At 38.2% G+C, this 20694-nt stretch overlaps 1 protein-coding gene across 3 annotated transcripts in view; it reads left to right on the forward strand.

Annotated features, from left to right (window-relative positions):
• The window catches only part of HYCC1 (hyccin PI4KA lipid kinase complex subunit 1), a 75626-nt gene that overhangs the window by 21490 nt on the left and 33442 nt on the right, over positions 1 to 20694 (forward strand). For all 3 annotated transcript variants that reach the window (XM_004604087.2, XM_055139435.1, XM_055139443.1), the window contains exons 2-3: positions 12438 to 12516; positions 19683 to 19784. In XM_004604087.2, coding sequence (XP_004604144.1) covers positions 12466 to 12516; positions 19683 to 19784 — 153 coding nt within the window. In that variant the 5' untranslated portion in view covers positions 12438 to 12465. The remainder of the gene's footprint in view (positions 1 to 12437; positions 12517 to 19682; positions 19785 to 20694) is intronic.

The raw sequence follows: 20694 nt of genomic DNA on the forward strand, positions 1-20694 counted from the left end.
TGAGTGCAGAGCCAGGAGTAACCCCTGTGCATCTCAAGGTGTGACCCTCCCCCAAAGAAAAAGCAAAAAAAAAAAAAAAAAAAAAAACTTGGGATAGGGTTGGAGAGATAGTACAACAGGAGGTAGGGCACTTTTCTTGGACATGGCTGAGCCAGGTTTAGTTCCTGGCACTGCCAGGTGTGATTCCTGAGCTCAGAGCCAGCAGTAAGTCCTGAGCATCTCCCTCAAACCAAAATAATCAATAAATATTCAGAATGGAATTTAGATGTCAAATTAACAGATTGAAAGATTTATTTATATATTCACTGGGTGTATGTTTATATGTCTGTTATATTTGAGCCAATTTAATAAAGCTAAATTGTAACTTAGACTTTAAAAAATGCATTGGGAAAATACATGGTAAAAGCGACCTAGTTTAAAAGCAGTTTGTATATGAAGAATATGGAATTTATTCTGAGCTTTGTGTGAACCTCATATTTACTCTCAGCCTCATAAGAACTCTTTCTGTGAGACTTGATTGCTAAGGAAAGTTATAAAATCTTAGGTTTCCTTCATGAAAATGTATCCTATGATGCAACTTATTAAATTTATTTTGGGATGTTACAGTTGTAGTAGATATTAGATAATGTTCTCTATTTCTCCCTAGCACAAAGCTCCTTCTAAATAGACTTGTGTCTATAACCTTGTGTCCGTAACCTTGGCCTCTACTGCTGAGCTAAGATAAGACTTCTGTCCCAGGGATGGCTAGTCATACAGAGTAGTGATTGACAGGATCAAAATAAGGAACTGGCACTGTCAGAGATTTATTTAAGGAACTTCAGTTTGAGAGATCCAGATGTGATACAGAAGAAAGGGTGTGGCCTGGAGCAGAAAGGTCCTGCTAGTTAGGACTGGAATAGCTATTATGTGCTCTAGGCAGTGTGAATTAGGAACCCTTCCCTCAAATAGAGGACTTGTATCAAGTGTGTCTCTGAGCAATGCAAATAAATCACTATTGGTGGGCTGCCTTTAGAAGATAGCGACCTAAATTTTAGTTGCTAGTTTTTAGGTCCTGTTTCCTTAAGCCCCCTTTGTGCTACAGTTCCTGCCCCATGGTTTCTTAAAGATTATTTGCAAATACAACACCACCACCCCCCCTGCCGTCCACCCCCAATTTCTATGACTCAGGTGGTACACTCTTAGAAAATGTCTAACACAGTAATAACTTTACTAACCTTGTTTTTGAATAATATACTTTTGTATAGGGCTGTAGAATGAGTGTGGGCTCTTCTAGCTTAGTCCCTAAGATTTATAAGAGTTATGCTTCTAAAAATATAGAGATGAAAAGTTTTTGAAATTGTGTTTTCTCTCATAGCTTGTTTCATATTGAAGTTTCTAATAATAAGAATTATTATATATTACTATCAAACCTGAATTCATTTTTATATTGTTTGACTTTTAAAAAAATGTTTTTTACTGACCTTATAATTTAAAAGATCTTATACCTTGCACACGGCTGACCCAAGTTCAATACACATCACCGCATATGGCCCCCCGCAAGCACTGCTAAGAGTTATCCTTGAGCAAAGAGCTAGGAGTAAGCCCTAAGCACTGCCAGATATGGTCTCCAAACAAAAAATAAAAGGTTTTATATTACTATAAAGCAGAAAATCAAGATTGAGCTTAGTTTTTATTGCTGAAAATTTAAATGAAACATTTAAACATTTCAGGAAAATGCCAAGTTACTGACATCAGAATATGTATAAAATAAGATTGACTAAACCTTATGAACCAAAGCACCTTTTTGATAATAGAATGACAGTGGTGATAGCTATAACATTATGTTGACTCCCGTTATTAGTACTTTTGTTAGGATAGTTTTGTCATTGAGTTTTCTTTTATTCTTTGGTAATGGCCTTATCCAAACTTTGAAGTCTATTCAATGATTTTACATCTGCTATTTTCAACAATAGGAGAAAGGCTGTCCATCAGCCAAATGCAATCACATTGATTAGCCCTTCATAGATTCTGAGGTATTTACAATAGGTAATGCTACAAACTTTCAGAGAAAAATCTATTTGTCAGGGACTATGTCTTGATCTATCTACTATTCTCTGTTAGGATTGAGTAGATACTTTGTACTAAAAAGGCCTGCCGAAAATGTTTCACACCATCTTAATGATGTTTTGGTTATATCTTGCTGACAAACTGTCCCCAGACTGATGGCTTCACACAGCAAATATATTTTCTCTCATAAATATGAGGTTGTTTATATTTGATTGAACACTTTTTTAATGGTATTTCAGCATGCATATATTTTCCATTACTGGTAAGTTTCATAATTTCATATGCTTCATTCTTCTGTTTAGAGTACTTTTAGGACACAGTTTTTTTTATAGTTCTTTTTTTTTACTCTATATTGTTGGCTGCAACTGTGGTCATCTCTGGGGCCCTGTCTTGCCTTGGGATGTCCAAAATGACTTGGTCACATGACCAGACCTTGGTTCTGACTCTGGTTGGACTCATCTGGAACCTCCATTCTTTTCCTGTCTTTTAAGGTGGTTTATTTAATTTATTTTTTTTTAATGTAGGAGTACTGCCATTTATTCAGCCATTGATTAAGCTGATTGAATTGGGCATGAACTCCACATTACTTTTTTATTTAGAATGTTAATTTAATTTTATTATTATTGTTTTTTTAATCAATGTGAGATACAGTTTCAAAACTTTCCTATTTGAGTTTCAGTCATACAATGAATCAGTCATACACCCAACTCTCCACCTGTGCACATCTTCCACCACCAAGAACCCCCATTCCATCCCTTCCCCTGCCTCTATGGCAGACAATCTCCCCCATACTCTCTTTTGTATTGCTTGTTATGAATAGCATAAGACGTTTGTGGTCATGAGAGCAGCCGAGCACTGCTGGTACTCCAAAATTCCATATAATTATGTTCTGGAGAAATCTCTGCAGCGGGCTGCTCTGTTCGAAGATTTTTTTGTGTGTGTCTCTGGATCAGAGCTTAAGTAGCAGTGGAGGCAGTTTTTGAGGCCTGGAGTTTTCTTGCTGTCACTGTACCTGCACTTCTCATTGGGTTCTGGAAGTTGGCGGCCACTGGGGCTTTTAGGGGGCAGGTGGAGGGATGACGCCTCCTCTCTCTGAGACACCCTTGTGAAGTGGGCCTGGCATAAAGTCTGGAGGCATCTCTGCAGCGAGCTGCTTGTTTCGAAGATTCTTTTGTGTGTCTCTGGATCACGGCCCTGTTTCCATCTTTTCCAGGGAAATAAACTATTGGCATATGCCCTGCAGGGTGTGCCCACTTGCCTGCAGTGTACCGCACTGCTGGCCCTAACTGCGGATTTTGATCTCTTTCTAGATTTATGGGTCTCTGAAATAAGACCAATAAATGAGATTGTATAGCTGAGCCAGAGATGGTTTGAGGGTGTGGCTCCCACATACCTAAAGTTTGGCTGTTTAATTTCTTGGTAAACTTGGCCCCAAGTTGTTGGGGTCCTGCCAAAGGTATAGTGGCAATTTTGGGGTATCGGAAGTTTGAAGTCACCATCAGACTGCTGGTGCACTCGCCCTGCAGGTATATGTTGACCTGCTGGCGGCACCATACCCTCCTCTCAAGGCCTTTAGATGTTGTATAAAATGGGGCTGGTTTCCAAATGCCTCAAATTGCACATTACAGATCACTTTGGACCTAGACTCCAAAATTCACAGCTGTGTGTTTGCTGCTCCTCTTCTGATCAAAGTAAGTCATAAAGCAACTCCAGATATTAAAGTGTTGACAAATAGCTGTTTTTTTTTCTTTCTAACTTTTGTTATCAGGATTTGAATCAGATTTCCTTTTCCTAGACATAATATTCTTTTGATGTTTTAGGAAGAATAGGAAGATGGAAATAGCTTTTCCAACAATATATACTCACCTGGTTACTTTAACACCTTGCCCTCCCAACATGATTTTATTTGTCCTTGGCAGCAGGCAAAAGATAGTTTAAGCATGTACCTGAGTGAAAAATCTCTGCTTGGACTGGCATGTGGCTCAGTTACATGGTGGGTAGATCATGTTGCTTGTATGTCCTAAGCCCTAAGTTCTATCCTGGCATCACATGCTGCCCTCTCACCCTCCTACCAGCATTGCCAAATTTGATTTTGGCCTTCAGACACTGCAGGGAATAACAACCCCCTCACCTACCAATACAAACAAAACCCAACATTCTGCTCCAGTTCTTGTAACTTGATATTTGTTTTATGGCTTATAGGGGAAATAACCCTAAGTTGGGTTTTTAGAAAGACATCTCATACTTCTCTCGCTGACCCTGTAAATTATATTCCTTCTTCCTGAGCTGCAGGAAGTAACCTGGTAACACAGGTAAGCAGTGAGGCCTTTTCAAGCGATATGCTGATGCCCTATTCTTGCATAAAACTCCAGTTAATCATTCAGTTTCAAAAGCATAAAATCTCTGAGATCAAGTTAACTTGTATTCCCTAACATTTCCTTCTGCTGTCTTTTCCTGAAATTCAGTTAGCATCTTGATCATCTTCTGGTAGCACTTTACTTCTGCAGTGACCCTATTTTGTGGGACAGAAGTTTAAGACATCGTGATATGTCACAATCCCTTTATAGAAATTTAGTTGCTCTATAAGTTTATAGAAACTTGATTTTTAGGATGACATATAAAGCAAATCATTATAAAAGATTTAGTAGTAGTTTACAGTGATGATGGTATGATGTAAGGTAATAGTGAGAAGAAAATTTTATGCTTTATGAAATTTTAAACACGTGTTTTTTCATTATTATTTACTATCAAAGAAATGATAGTATGTCTCAGATGAGGGTACTTTTATGGTATGTTTCTGGAAAGTTCCTTGAATTTGAGAATTATTTTTATGTTTAAGGTAATATAGTATGGAGAGTGAAAATAAGATACTAGGTTTAGAAAGTTTTATTAACCACTAGAAATATAGCACTGTAGCACTACCCTCCCATTGTTTTCTATTTGCTCAAGTGGGCAACAGTAACGTCTTCATTGTGAGACTTGTTACTGTTTTTGGCACATCAAATACACCACAGGTAGCTTTCCAGGCTCTTGCTCTGCGAGCAGCATACTCTCGATAGCTTGTTGAACCTGGGACTGAGGAGTTGAACCTGGGTCGGTCGCATGCAAGGCAAATGCCCTCCCTGCTGTGCTAAAAAATCAAATTTACGAGGACTTAATTCTGTTTGTGGAATATTGTGTAGAATTCTAGCGAGCTTTCTGATTTTAAATATTCCAAGATCTGCCACCTTGCTATATTCAACAGAGAAGAAGCCAGGCGTTCTGGTGAGCAACACGACCGGAGAATGCTGTGGACCCAAGACCGGGCCAGCAACACCAGGGATCCATACGGAGGAGGTGCAGCCACCACACCTTCTCCAGATGGAGCCCCGGCGACACTGAGCAGCAACTAACACGGCTCCAGGATGCGGGACTGGGACAGCTCCGAACCCTGCAGCCACTAATGTAGCCACGCAACCTTTTCTAAAAACTGAAAACATACAATCTTTTAATGGAAAACTAATTATCAAATGCTTCCTTAGTAGTAGGGCTGTCTTTCTTGGGGGGAAACTCCAGCAACAATAGTGAGTTTTGTGTTGAAATATGGAACGTAATCAAGGTAAAGAGAAAATGAAGTGAAATTCATCAGTTATACAGTTGGGGGTTGGGGAACGGGGGTGGGGGGTATACTGGGGTTTTTGGTGGTGGAATATGGGCACTGGTGAATGGATGGGTGTTTGAATATTGTATAACTGAGACATAAACCTGAGAATTTTGTAACTTTCCACATGGTGATTCAATAAAAATTAAAAAAATAAATATTCCAAGATCTATTTGAGAAAAAAAAATAAGGAAGTTAATTGCACAGGAGGAAGCATCTATTTTAATTTTCTTCCTTTTGCCTTAGAGAAGAATAAAGATTTTTTTAAAATATGAGAGTATATTTTGAATAGTTTTGAGGTATCTAATTAGGTTTATAAAGCTGCAAACTTACATAATCAAGACTTTACCATAATATTAATAGGTTACATTTTAGATATGGAATGTGGGGGTGGCTTGGCAACTGTTAAGAGCCTCTTATTGAGTGCTGGTAGAGAGAAGCAATTTTAAAATCACTGTTTCTATTTTGTAGTCACTTTGTTTCCTGCAATGACTTTACATAGTCTTAGCTGATACCTTTAATCAGAAATGTCACTTACATTACAGTCCAGGACTAATGCAAAGAAAAAAAAATTATAGTGTTGCCATATGTGGCAGGGACAAAGAAAAGCATGTTTGAACTGGCAAACACAGTTGACCTTTCATCTTTTATATCTTTAAATACTTATTTCTTTAAATGCTACATTTTGTGAATTCCACTTTCAATTTTTCCATAGAATTCATTCATATTCCAGGTCCATTTTGGTGTTTAGATTCCACCTGGTGGTGCTTAGGGCTTACTTCAGGTTCTGTGCTTAGGTGTTGCTTAGAGGACCATGTGGGGTAATGGGGATGGAACCCAGGTCATCTGTATTCAAGGCAGGTGACTTATCTGCTGTACTATGTCTTTTGCCCCATTTGTATATTTAAACAAATGTGGGGTTGGGGATTGAACCACAATTGGAATTGCTTCGGGTTTATTCCTGGCTCTGTCCTCAGGAATCACTCCTGGTAGTGTTCCCATATGCAATGCTGGAGTTGGAACCAGGATCAGCTCTAGCTATAGTCAAGACAAGTGACATAATCCCTGTATTCTTCTCCCTCACCCTCTCCTGAAGAACTGTCTTCATGTCCTTTGACCAGTTTAAAACTTGCCATTTGTCTTTTTGTTGAGAAGTTATGTGTTCTTTATATATTCAGGACCCTTAACCAATATGTCATTTTCAAATATTTTCTTGTATTCTTTGGGTTGTCTTTTATTTTTCTTGTAATATCCTTTAATGTGCAGTGGTTTTTAAGTTTAATTGCATACAATCTTTTTTCCTTTTGTTGCTGATGCTTTTAATGTAGTATATAATAAACTGGGCTGGAGTGATAGCACAGCGGTTGGTCTTTTACCTTTCACGTGGCCGACCCGAGTTCGATTCTTTTGCCCCTCTCGGAGAGCCCGGCAAGCTACTGAGAGTATGGAGCCCGCACGGCAGAGCCTGGCAAGCTACCCGTGAGTATTGGATATGCCAAAAACAGTAACAATAAGTCTCTCAAGAGAGACGTTACTGGCACCCGCTCAAACAAATCGATGAGCAATGGGATATAATAAACTACTATAGTGTTTAACAAATATAATTTCAATGCCACATATAATATCATAAAAATTTACTGGTGGGGCTGGAAAGGTAGTATAGTGGGTAGGGTGCTTACCTTGCATGTGGCTGACCTGGGTTTGATCTCTTACATCCCTAAAAGGTTCCCTGAGCCCACCAGGAGTGATTCCTAGGTGCAGAGCCAGGGGGAAGCCCTGAGCATCGCCAGGTGTGGCCCAAAGACTTAAAAAAAAATTACTGATGTTTTCTCTTGGGAGTTTACAAATTTAGCGCTTGCATTTATGTTTTAATTCGTTGTGTTATTTTATTGTCTATAAATTGTATCTTAAAGTTATTTTTAAAAATTTTTTAGTTTTGGGTTGTGATGTGGCCCTTTTAAAATCTAACGTCTAGTTTTAGAGATTTTTTTGAAACTAAAGTTGTGAGGGAGGAGAAAGGAATTCGAAACAACTGTACAATTCTTCTAAGGGGTTACAATATAAAATTGGAACAAGAAAATAAAAACAGGTGAAGAGGAAGGAAGTGTGTTGAAAGAGGGTTGTTTTTCCAAGTGAAGGATAATAGCAGTGTTGTTTTCTGATGGGATCAAGTTAGCAGAGAGGATGAAATTTAATTAGAGAGAAAAGGAGACTTGTTGGAACAATTTCTTTTAGGTAGGCAAGAAAGGATTGTTGTAGTGCATAATTCAAAGGATTGACCACAGATAGGATCTTGGACAGGTCATTTATAGGTAACATTGTAAGGGAAGGGCAGGTTGAGCTAAGTGTTCTGATAGTTTTAGGTAGGTAGATATTGATGGAGTTTGTAAAAATTTCTATCTGATTTTTCAGTAAAGTAGGAATGCAGATCAGCTGAAAGTCAGAATGGGAAGTTCTGAGGATCAGGTAGACGATGAAGTAGAGTGGGAACACAAGCCAACCATAGGATGATACTGTGTCATTATGAGGAAGAACTAAGTGTAGGTCATAAGCTTTAAGGGAGACCAGTCACTGTAGTTTTTCCTACTTATTCATTCACAGGTGCTGACTTGGAATATAGGTGGGGTTAGTTTTTTTCTTAGTGGATGTTTTCTGCTTTTTACTTCCCATCTCTCATTTTCTTTCTATTTTTACATTCTCCCTCCCCAATTTCTCTTTCCAGCCCCTTCTCTCAGGTAATGTTGTTTTTATTATCAGTGCCCACAGGTTTGCCTTTTTATTTTGTTTTCTGCTCATCAATATTTTCATGAGGAGGGATAAGGAGATTTGGGCCACAGGTCGCAGTGGTCAGGGCTTACTCCTGGCAAGCGGGCCATTCGGGGTGCTAGGATCAAACCTGGATCAGATGTGTGCAAGGCAAGGACACCCCACCTGCAGTACTATTGCTCTGGCCCTTGGTCATTAATTTTTATCATCATACTACACATGTAGGTAGGGTCATCCAACATTTGTCATTTTTCTTATAACTTATTTTGCTCTGCATGAGACCCTCAAGCTCCATCTATTTCACTGTGAATAGCAACATTTTATCCTTTTAAAATAGTTGTAGAACATTCCATTGTGTAAATGTCCTACATTTTTTTTTTATTCCACATCATTCTTTTATTCCATTATCTGTCAAGTTGGCACTTTGGTAGCTTCCACATTTTATCTATTGTAAATAGGACTGCAATAAACTCTGGAGTGGATATACCTTTATGTGTTCATATTTTTGTATTACCAGATGCCCAAAAGTGGATCTATCTTTAGCTTCTTTTTTAAATTTTTATTTATTTTTTATGGTTTTGCTTTTTGGGTCACACCCAGCGATGCACAGGGGTTACTCCTGGCTCATGCACTCAGTAATTACTCCTGGTGGTGCTTGGGGGACCATATAGGATTCCGGGAATTGAACCCAGGTCGGCTGCGTGCAAGGCAAATGCCCTACCACGTGTAAGGCAAGCGCCTTACCTCCAGCCCCTATCTTTAGCTTCTTAAGAGAGCACCATAGTGTTTTCCAAACTGGTTGCATCAGTTTACATTCTCAGCACTGTGCAGAGTTCCTTTTTCTCCACATCCTCTCCATTACTTTACTGTTGCGTTTGCTGTAAGCTATTCTCACAGGCATGTGATATCATATTGTGATCTTAATTTGCATTTTCCTGATCATCAGTCATAGTGAGCATGTTTTTACCTACCTAAGCCCGGCAAGCTACCGAGAGTATCGCGCCTGCATGGCAGAGCCTGGCAAACTACCTGTGGTGTATTGGATATGCCAAAAACAGTAACGACAAGTCTCACAATGAAAGACGTTACTGGTGCTTGCTCGAACAAATCGATGAGCAACGGGATGACAGTGATACAGTGATTATCCATCTGTATATTTTTGCTGGAGAGGTGTTTAAGACATCCTCATTTACATAGTTATTCATAGTTGAGTTTCAGACATCCTATGTTCCAACAACCAATCCTACTACCAGGGTCCACTTCCCTCCACCAATGCCCCCAGGTTCCCTCCCACTGTCAAGGCCTGCCCCTTGACAGGCACATTTTAAAATTTACTTGTAGTTTGATCTTATACTTGCAGAATTGTTGGCTCTGTAGTTTAGATACATATCACAACTTTATACTACCCATGTGTTTGAGGTCCCTGTACCCTACTCCTGTTACCTCCCTTCCCTCTTTTCTTATCCCCTCTACCCTCCCTTCTCTACCACCACCACAGTTTATTTCTTTCCTTGTACTCCTTTCTTTGCTCAAGGGGTAAGGGTAATTGGATATTCGCCTTTTGATACCATGCGTTCCCATTATCCGTATTTTGAAACCAGTATTTTGTCTTTGTTTTAAATTGGATGAGTTCTTTATATAACTTGGCTATTAACCCCTTATTAGATGTGTGGTGTGCAGACATCTTCTGCCATTTAGTAGACTGTCTTTTCACTCTATTTATATTTTCTATTGCTGTACAAAAGCTTTTCAGTTTAATGTAGTCCTTTCCTTTCACTTCCCTTTCTGTTGGAGTATTGTCTTCCCCCTGTGCCTCCCAGCCACCAAATATCTCTAGCACTAATGTCCTGGAATGTTTCACTTATGTTATCTTCCAGGTACTCCATGCTTTGAGGCCTTCCAGTGAGGTCTTTAAACCATTTTTGGATTTGTTTTTGTATGTGATATTAGAGAGGAGTCCAGTTTTATTTTTTGGCATATGGCTATATTCAGTTTCCCCAACAACATTTGTTGGAGAGGTTCTCTTTTTTCCTTTGTATCAGAGTTGAATTTGGTTTTTATTTCCTTCCCCTTCCCCTTTCCCTTCACTGTTGTTGTTGTTGTTATGACTTGGGGACTGGGAGTCACACACATGCCCAGCTGTGATGCCTGCCAGGGGCTGCATATCTGGCGTGGTGCTCCCCAAGACTTGCACTCTCTTAGTTGTAGCATTTGCACACATGCTCATTGTGGGTGGGGCTCTGTAGCTAAGCTTCACAAGTTTTGATTTTAGTGCTCCCCAGGGATCATTATGATGCTCACACATGTGTGGCACTTCCTAGCCATGGTACTTACACATGTTTTTAGTTATGGTGCTTGTGGGGGACAGAGGGGGGGTGGTAGGTCACACCATTTATTGTGGTTACACATGCCTGGCTGTCGGAAGTTGCTGGTGGAGTGGGAGATCACAGATGACAGAGCTGCCAGGCTCCAACAGCTAAGCTGCCAGGATGGCATGTGAGGAGCATGTGGTGATACTCGGGTTTGAATTGTTAACTGAATGCTTGAGAGGCAGGTGTTCCATGCCACTGTGCTACTCCTACATACCCTACAGGCCTCCAGGGTGTGAGAGAGAACCCGGGACTGCACACACCTGGGCTTGTGCTCTGCCCTGTAAGCTGTCTTCCTGACCCTTTATTAAGTACTTTCACTGGATTGTTTTTATTTAATCTTCTTAAGAATGCTTTGATAGAAGGTAACTTCTTATAGAGGAAAATAACTTGCTCTCAGGGTTGTACTATAATACGTTATATAATTTGGATTCAGTTTGTAATTTGGATTTTTGGTGTCTATGACCTGATACATGTCAGATAGTGGATACCTATTAATGCTAATAAAAATTAAGGAGCTTAATGCAGGATTTGTACCTGAACTAGAAGACTAGAGATTTTAGATATAGCTAAGATTTATTTCCTCAGAACTGTTTCTAAGTATGGTCTCATATAAATTAATAGGTGAAAGAAAAGAACTGTTATAGGGGGCTGGAGTGATAGCTCAGCGGGTAGGACGTTTGCCTTGCACGCGGCCGACCCGGGTTCGAGTCCCAGCATCCCATATGGTCCCCTGAGCACAGCCAGGGGTAATTCCTGAGTGCAGAGCCAGGAGTAAACCCCTGTGCATCGCTGGGTGTGACCCAAAAGCAAAAAAAAAAAAAAAAACTTATATTTTAGTTAAAATTTTGCTTGGGAAGAAAACTTTGACTTTATAAAAATTTATTTATACTTAATTAAATCCTAACCTTATCTTGAACATTGTCACTTTTACTTGTGTTTTGGGAATAGTAAGCTTTTGAAGAACCAAATGATGGGGATGAGAGAGATAATACTGCAGGTAGGGGTTTGCCTTGCATGTGGCCCTCCTGAGTTTGATCCCTGTTCTGCATATGGTCTTCCAAGGCCACCAGGAGTGATCTCTGAGCACAGAGCCAGGAGTAAGACCTGAGCACAGCCGGGTAGGACCAACTCCCCATCCCCACCACCACCAAAAAAAAAAAAAAAGAACCAAGTGACCTCGCTATTGCAAAATATTGAAATATTACCAAATTAAGTCACTAATGTTTTCTATAAACCAGTTTTGGTTGCTTGTCTTTTTATATTTCACAATTTCAAAGTACTTTATGCAGTTTTTTTAAAGATGCATCATCTGTTTAGAATTATTTAATTGAAACTAGAGGAAATATCTGGTGTGTTTTGCAACTAGCATTCCTGCAAACTGAAATAATGCTGCTGAGTTAATTTCATCATGTTTTATTTATACTTTGTCAAAATACTTGGATTTTAGCATGTTTGTGCACATTGGTTTTACGGTAAACTAAATAATCCATGTTTGAAATGGTTTTTATTACCCAAATAATTGGCAAAATTTTATAGAATTTTCTACTTTCATAGTAATCTGCTATAAAGAAAATGTGTACAAAATTTTAATAGTTTTTTATGTTTATTTTCAGGTGAAAGGTTTAGAACAGATGTGGAAAGATGTTCACTTCAGAGAAAGGGGTTGTGGAAGAATGGTTGTCAGAATTTAAGGTAATAATTATGTTTCATTATAATAATTGCATTTCAAATAATTTTTCCTGAGACTTAGATTCTAATGACTTTAACTGTTATTATTATAAATATAACCGTTGGTGCTGGAACAATGGTACAGCAGGTTGGGTGCTTTTCTTGTACACAGCCGACCCAGGTTTAATCCCTAGCACCACATTTGGTTCTCTGAACCCACCACTAGGAGTGATCTTTTGATAACTTTTATTTAGTTGACCAGTAGAAGTTCTGTTTTCTTGTCTTTTGAACTTTTCTCTTTGAGATCAAAATTGTAGTTTTTTGAGTTACCTTGTTCTCTGGCTCTCATTGTCATACATCATTATGTGAGCTTCATGGTAAGGTTTTGTAATGGGCACAGTAGCGTAAAGAAGGTAGTTTTGACCCTTTCTAGCTGCTTTGTGTCCTTGGAAGAACCAGTGTTTCCTATTAATTTTGCAGCTGGCCTTTCCTGTTGTTATCTTAGCCTGATAAATGGCTGGCCATATTTTTACTTTCTCAGCTTTTGCAATTGTAAATTGTATATTCTTTCTTTTGATCCCATCACTCATCATAAAGTGATGGGGACTATAAAAATGCACTGCATGAAAGTGCATTCTACATATTAATTTGATTAAATCTTGCATGGTTTTTCTTCTCTTTTTTGCCCCCTGCCTATGTTGTTTTAGTAAATAACTATTCAAGGTGATTTTAAAGCTGTTTTTCTGCTTTAAGAATGTTTAATATGGTTCATTATAGCATGGTTGGTTGGGGATGGCTTGATGGAAATTTTCACATTTGAGCTGAGAACCACTTTTCCTTTGGGCATTCTTCTAGCAAAGTCAAATCTACAAAAGCAGTTATTAAAGCCAGCTAGTCTTTGTGGAAGTTGTGAAAAAAGGCATTTGGGGGGCTAGAGCAATATTATAGCAGGTAGAGCTCTTACCTGGTGGGCAGCCGACCTGGGTTTGATCCCTGGCATCCCATATAGTCCCTTGTGCTTCACCAGGAATAATTCCTGAGGCAAAACTAGGAGTAGCCCCTGAGCACACTAGGTGTGGCCCAAAAAGCAAAGAAAGGCATTTTGTTTTTTTGCTTTGGGTCACACTCAGTAGTGCTCAGGGGCTTGTGGTGCATTGTTCCAGGATTGCTCCTGATAGTCATCAGGTGGTCACATGGTGCTGGGGACAGAGCTGGGCCTGGTACTTTTGCATGCTCTCTAGCCCAAACAGGGCAGGTTTGCAATGCAGCATAGGGCAGGGGTCAACTGTATTATAGTATCACTGTCATCCCATTGTTCCTCGATTTATTCTAGCGGGCACCAGTAATGTTTCTATTCCTCTCAGCCCTGAGACTTTAGCAGCCTCTCATTACTCGTCTTTCCCAATGATTAGAGGCTCTTTCAGGGTCAAGGGAATGAGACCTATGGTTACTGTTTTTGGCATATCGAATACGCCATGCGTAGCTTGCCAGGCTCTGCCTGTGTGGGCGAGATACTCTCAGTAGCTTGCTGGGCTCTCCAAGAAGTATGTAAAAATCACTGTATCACTGTCATCCTGTTGATTAACGATTTGATCAAGCAGGCCCAGTAACATCTCCGTTCATCCTTGGAGAACCTGGCAGGCTGCCGGGAGTTTGCTGCCTGCACAGTAGAGCCTGGCAAGCTCCCTGTTGCATATTCATATGCCAAATACAGTAACAATGATGGATCTCATTCCCCTGACCTTGAAGAGCCTCTAACTCGGCACTGTTGGGAAGGATGAGTAAAGAGAGACTGCTAAAATCTCAGGGCTAGGATGAATGGATAAATGCAGGGATCAACTATTTAGCAAAAAAAAAAAAAAAAAAAATGTAAATTGTAGCTGATTCCCTCCCCTTCCCATCTGTTTTCCTATTTCCTTCCTCTTCTGGCCTGTAGTGAGGAGTGAAGGCTCTGTGGCAGGAAAGGTACAGAGTGCCTTAAGTCAGAAGTGTGGCTGGTGGGAGGAAGGCTTGCAAAGCTGTCTGGTACAAGAGTTCACCAGAGTGGTTTCATTGAAAGGATATTTATGTTGAGTAAATAAGTGGGATTTATATAGGATTCAGGTTTCCCTTTGAGAAGGAAATTACAAACAAGGAATGATGAGGAAAGAACCTTAAGGTGTTAGGACTGGAGGTAGAGAAATGTTTGAACTCATGTGTCTAAATGTATATATTTTTATGTAAGTGTGTAGCCATACATACATATATGTATCTGTTTCTTAGCTTTAGTCACTGAGAGCACCAGGAAGCTAGGACACCCCAGTAGCAATTACTACACCAAGCATTTTTCTAACTATTTTCTAAATATCATCTTTCACTAGAAGAAATTAGGTTGTGATGAAGCAAAGTGTTCTCCACTTAATATTTTATCACTATGTCTCGATATTTTCTGGGTAGTGGTTACTACCCAGTGATTAGTACCTAGATAAAATTTAAAATTTTAAATTTCATTTAAAAATTTGTAGAATTCCCCTACCCTTTCAAGATTAAGTTTACCAATTTTGAATCTAGCTGAACTTATACAGTGTAAATAACTACTCTTGAGTTTTATATTGTAGCTACTTAAAGGAAATAAATTTCCTATTCCTTCACTAATTAAGTAGGAATTTAAAAAATTCAATGCAAATATTATTCTGAATTGTGTTAATAGGTATTAAATTCAACTGTTTGAGATTGATAAGGAAACTAAAGTTGTCAGGCAAAATTAGCACATCAGATAGAAGATAGAAAAGGGCTTGAAAACAAATCTGTTATGTAATTTTAAATGAGTGTACCTTGTCTTTTGAAATGATGTTTTAAAAACTTTTTTATTGAATCACTGTGAGATGGAGCCTTACAAAGCTGTTCATGATTTTTTAAAATGATTTATAATGATAAATTAATTACAATATTTAGGAAATGTTTCTGGTGCTTATATTATCTATCTATCTATCCATCTATCTATCTATCTATCCATCTATCTATCTATCTATCTATCTATCTATCTATCTATCAATCTATCTTTTTTTTTTTGCTTTTTGGGTCACACCCAGTGATGCACAGAGGTTACTCCTGACTGCACTCAGAAAATACTCCTGGCAGTGCTCGGGGGACCATATGGAATGCTGGGAATTGAACCTGGGTTGGCCGAGTGCAAGGCAAATGCCCTGTCTGCTATTGCTTTAGCCCCCATATTATCTATAATGTTGATTTCTGCAAAAGCCTTTTTACTTCATTACGTTGGTTGTCTTATTTATCAACCAGGTTCTTATAAAGCCAACACATCTTTCACTAAAAGAAATTAGGTTGACAAAAAGCTGGTAAAATGCTAGAAAATACTTTGGGCTGAAAGATCAGAAATTTTTTTATCTAATCATAAAACTTCTGCACAGTGTCCTTGTGATGTTGGACAAACTGTATAATTCCTTTGGGTCTTAGTAACTGCATCAGAAAAACTGAAATATTTGTAAAGATGATTTTTCTTCTCCTCTGTTCCAGGGTCAGTCTGAACTCCCAACATTATTTCTTTGTTTACAGTGCTGGTAATCAAACCCGCGGCATCATACATGAAAGGCATACACTCTCTCACTTAGTTACATCCAGGTCTGCAATGCCAATTTTTTAACCTTACTCAATAACCTGTCAAATACACCAGTACTATTTGATCTAAACAAATGATATTTAATTTTCTTTAAATTATTTAATTCTTTGAAAAAACTATTGTTTCTATTTTAGCTCTGGGTCCTCATTGATATTCTCTCTGCACCAGCAAAAGGATTAGGCTGGGACTTTATTATTTAATATTTTGTGAATAGTTTTATTTCTATACTTCCAAAGATTTATTTATAAAATATCTTTCATATTATATTATGTTTTTCTTAATGCTATATGTAGATTTACCTAGTAGATTTCCAGATTCTTATATTTTCCATTTTCTGGTAGACACTGACTCTTAATACGTGACTCAAAATCCATTCCTACGTGCAATGAAGAACAGTTGTTTATTTATTGGTTCTCTTCCCATCTGCCCGTCTTCATTAATTCTCTTCTATCCAATCCATATCATCTCCTTACATTTTAAAAAAGCCATCTGCTGAATGATACTTTAGTATGAAGCATCTGTCTTTTTCCATATTTGACAAGACTAATTTCTTCACATAATTTCCTATTATTACTTTTTTTTTTTTTTTGGTCTCTGGTTCTGCCTTCTGAAAAATGAGAAAGCTTAGCTGGTATTTAAGAATACTTTGAGCTAGTGGGGCTGGAGCGATAGCATAGCGGGTAGGGCATTTGCCTTGCACTCGACCAACCCGGGTTCAATTCCCAGCATCCCGCATGGTCCCCTGAGCACTGCCAGGAGTGATTCCTGAGTGCAAAGCCAGGAGTAACCCCTGAGCATCGCCGGGTGTGACCCAAAAAGAAAAAAAAAAAAAGAATACTTTGAGCTAGAACACATCAAGAACATGTAGCTGTTTGCAGTTAGGCTCTTATAGATCTTAAAATTTTCAAAGCACTTCATAAGTCATAAATACAGAAATTATATGTTAACCTTTCTGTACACTTATATAAAAACCGTAACTTTCCCTACATTTACAAAATGAAATAATGGCAGGATTGTGTATAATTTCTGTACTATCTCTAGTTTAGTTCAGAAAAATGGTACAGGAATTGAGGTACTTGCCTTGCATGGGGCAGACCCTGGTTCAGTCCCTGGTACCCAGTCTTCTGAGCTCCACCAGGAGATGTCCCTGAGTACAGAGCCAGGAGTAAGCCTTGAATACCACTTCATGTGATATTTTACCTCATAAAATTTAATTGGTGCATAAACTGAGAATTGTTACAACTTTAACAAGAGACAGTAACTGCAATTAGATTCATAATTTCAATTTTCTTAGTTTAAAATTTTATAGGTAGATATACCTAATGTTTTACACATTAATTCCATTTCATTTCCATTCAGGGCATTAGAAATCTGCTCTTGACTGTTACTCTCTTTTATGTAATTCCTTTAGTATTAGGTTACTCTTGATCAAATAATGGAAATGGAATGTTGCCTGGAGATCTTTTGTTACATGCTTTTGAAATATTGAAGAATGCTTTAATCCCCTCTTTATATAAGCATTTGCAGTGAAACTACTTCCCCCTTGCCCTGGAGTGTGGTGAGAAGTTCCCAGATAGTTCACATTTACTTCAATTCTGGTAAACAAAACTCTTGAAACAAAAAACTTTCCACTCATCTATCCTAAGGTGAAATGTGACCTATTTTTAAAGAATCTGTTGGACTGTAAATAGTGATAATGTTTATTTATTATTCTGTCCTAGAATAAATTTCTTCAGAAAAATACTTGAGTATGAGACCTTATGATAGAAAAATAACAGGATAAATTTTCTTAATTTTCCTAATATACTGTAACATACTAAAATTTACATTTGTAGGATTTGCCTATTTCATGTGAACTCTAAAATGTTTACATAACACAGAACTTATTCATAGTATCCTTTAAATTTATATATTCCTTAAAAGAAGATTTTAGTGGAAAAAGGTGAATCACACTTGAGTACTTATAATATTCAAGGTACTATTTTAGGGTATTTTACATCAATATATCAACACTTCAATGGAAGTAAAATTAGTCTTATTTTACCGAAGTGAAATTGAGATAGACTGTAAGTGCTTTGCCTCTGAGTACACAGCTAATTAATAGCAGAATTAGGAAGTAAACTTGTTTGAGTCCCATACTCATTTTATATACTAAAATCATAATAATGCCGTTAACTTTTGGGGTGATATTTCATGATAACATTTTGTCATGAAAGTTATAACTGCATCTGTTGAGCATTAATAGTTTGGAACTCTACTCAATACATAAAAAAAAAAAAACATGTAGATAAGACATGCAAACAAAACATGCCTTGGAGCCTGAGCGGTACATAGGTGAGGACATTTGCTTTGCCCAAGGCAACATGGGTTCAATCCCTAGAAACCCATATGGTTCCCCAAACACCACCAGGTGTAATTCTTTTTTTTTTTTTTTTGGTTTTTGGGTCACACCTGGCGATGCTCAGGGGTTACTCCTGGCTCTGCACTCAGGAATCACTCCTGGCGGCGCTCAGGGGACCATATGGGATGCTGGGATTTGAACAAGGGTCGGCCGCGTGCAAGGCAAATGCCCCACCCGCTATGCTATCACTCCAGCTCCACCAGGTGTAATTCTTGAGGGCAGAGCCAGGAGTAACCCCTGAACATCGCTGGGTCTGACCCAAAAGAAAAAAAAAAAGATGTTTTCCTCATACATTGCTTCTGATTCCCTACATGTCAGATTTTCAATAGTTAAACCTGGGGTGTGGGGAGGAAATTAGGATGAAATATTTCTGCTCTTAAATATTACTTTGCCACAAGAGGATAGATTTTGTTATGATGAAGTGCTTTTCTTATTTTCCAGATTTCTCTACTGCTTTACCCCAAACTATGACTGGTAGAGTTTTGTCTCTTCCCAACTCTCTGGCCCAGGTGTGGTTCTGGATAGGCAGGACTGGCAAACTAGTATTAGATATCCACAGCTTAACTAGCATTTAGAAACTGATGGTCTTGTGGCTCTCCTTTCCCAGTTCTGAGAAATCTGAAATTTACCCCCAGTTTCCTAACTGAATATTCAGGATGTATGTATTCAGTATGTAATTCAGAAGTTATTTTGATCAGATTTCTGTGGAGTTTAGGTTTGAGTATAGATCCTATGTTTATTAAGCAAGATCAATATTACTAATAAGATTTTTAACTTACACGATACTATTTTTGTAATATGTACCCTTGGCTTTAGACATGGTTTGTATTCTCATTCCTAAACCCATACTGTGCTCTAAGATGAAATGTTTGTCCCTTTGGATGATAAGATATTTATGTTTTATTTTTTGCATATTTTGGTTGAGATATAATTACAGGATATAAAAATCACTAAGATGAAAATTCAGTGGTTTTCGTACATTTATATGAGCTACTAACAACAGCATCTAACCTAAGACCTGTCTGTTCCCTGGAAAAGTCTCCACATACTGGCCAATTAGTCCAAGTTTCTCCTCATCCTTCTAGCAGAAACTAATTTGATTTTTGCCTCTCTGGATTTGCCTATTCTGAATATTTCATAACAATGAAATGTTTCTTTTAATTTGTTTAGACACTACCAGAAACATGTTTACCAAATTACGCCAAGAATTTGAAAGACAAGAGTTCTTTAGTTTCTTCTCTCTATAAAGTTATCCAGGAGCCACAAAGTGAAGTAAGTACTCTGTTTATTGTGCTATCAGTGCAGATTGACTTTTTAATTTATTGTGAAATGTAATATGTATGCCAGTAGAAAACATGTGATTAAGGGACTTTAATAAAATGAACCCCAGGATACTGTCCCCAGACTAGGAAATAGAATTATCATCATATTCCAAAAGCCATCCCTGTGTATGTTCCTCCTCCTTTTGTTGTCTGATTGCCTACCAATCTATTATTTATTTCTCTTTCTGGAAGCAACTAGAAAACTTTGGGAAACATTTGATTATTCTGTAAATATTTCTGTGCCCATTATAAGCTAAGCAACTAGAAAATCAAAGATGAATAATGTCTGGTATCTTGTGAAAGAAGAAAGGGGTAGAAAAATAAGTGAAGTCATGCTTTAAAGCAAAGCTTATCTGAGTCTAGAAGAATAGGCATATGTTTTGCAGGTATGCAAGATAACAAACATTCCAAACCTTGGGTGTAGTATATGGAGACCTAAGAGAAGTGCATGGCATTTAAGGAATGGCAAGTAGTTTGGACTGGTTGTGCTTTCCTCAATGGGTCCTTTTAAATTTGTGAACTCCCACCCTCTATCCCATATTTTTTTCTTTTTCCAGTAACAAATTCAGTTTGAAAGTGATTAAATAATCTACATGTAAGATTTGGATGCTTATAAATCCATTGCTTATCTTAGGAAATGAAATTTTCTTTTAAAAAGGCAAGTCACTGTAGCTGGAGAGATAGTTTGGACATTAAAGACACTGGCTTTGCCTGACTGTGGCCACAAAACTCTTGAATCCTCGAGTACCACCACCATGGTCCCTGAAAACAGAGCCAGGAGTGGCTCCTGAGTACCTCCAGGTGTGCAATGCCAAAAACAAAGACTGAAGCTAGAAAGAGAGGCTTTTTTTTTTTTTAAT

Source organism: Sorex araneus, chromosome 1 (assembly GCF_027595985.1).
Source record: "Sorex araneus isolate mSorAra2 chromosome 1, mSorAra2.pri, whole genome shotgun sequence".
Lineage (NCBI taxonomy): Eukaryota > Metazoa > Chordata > Mammalia > Eulipotyphla > Soricidae > Sorex > Sorex araneus.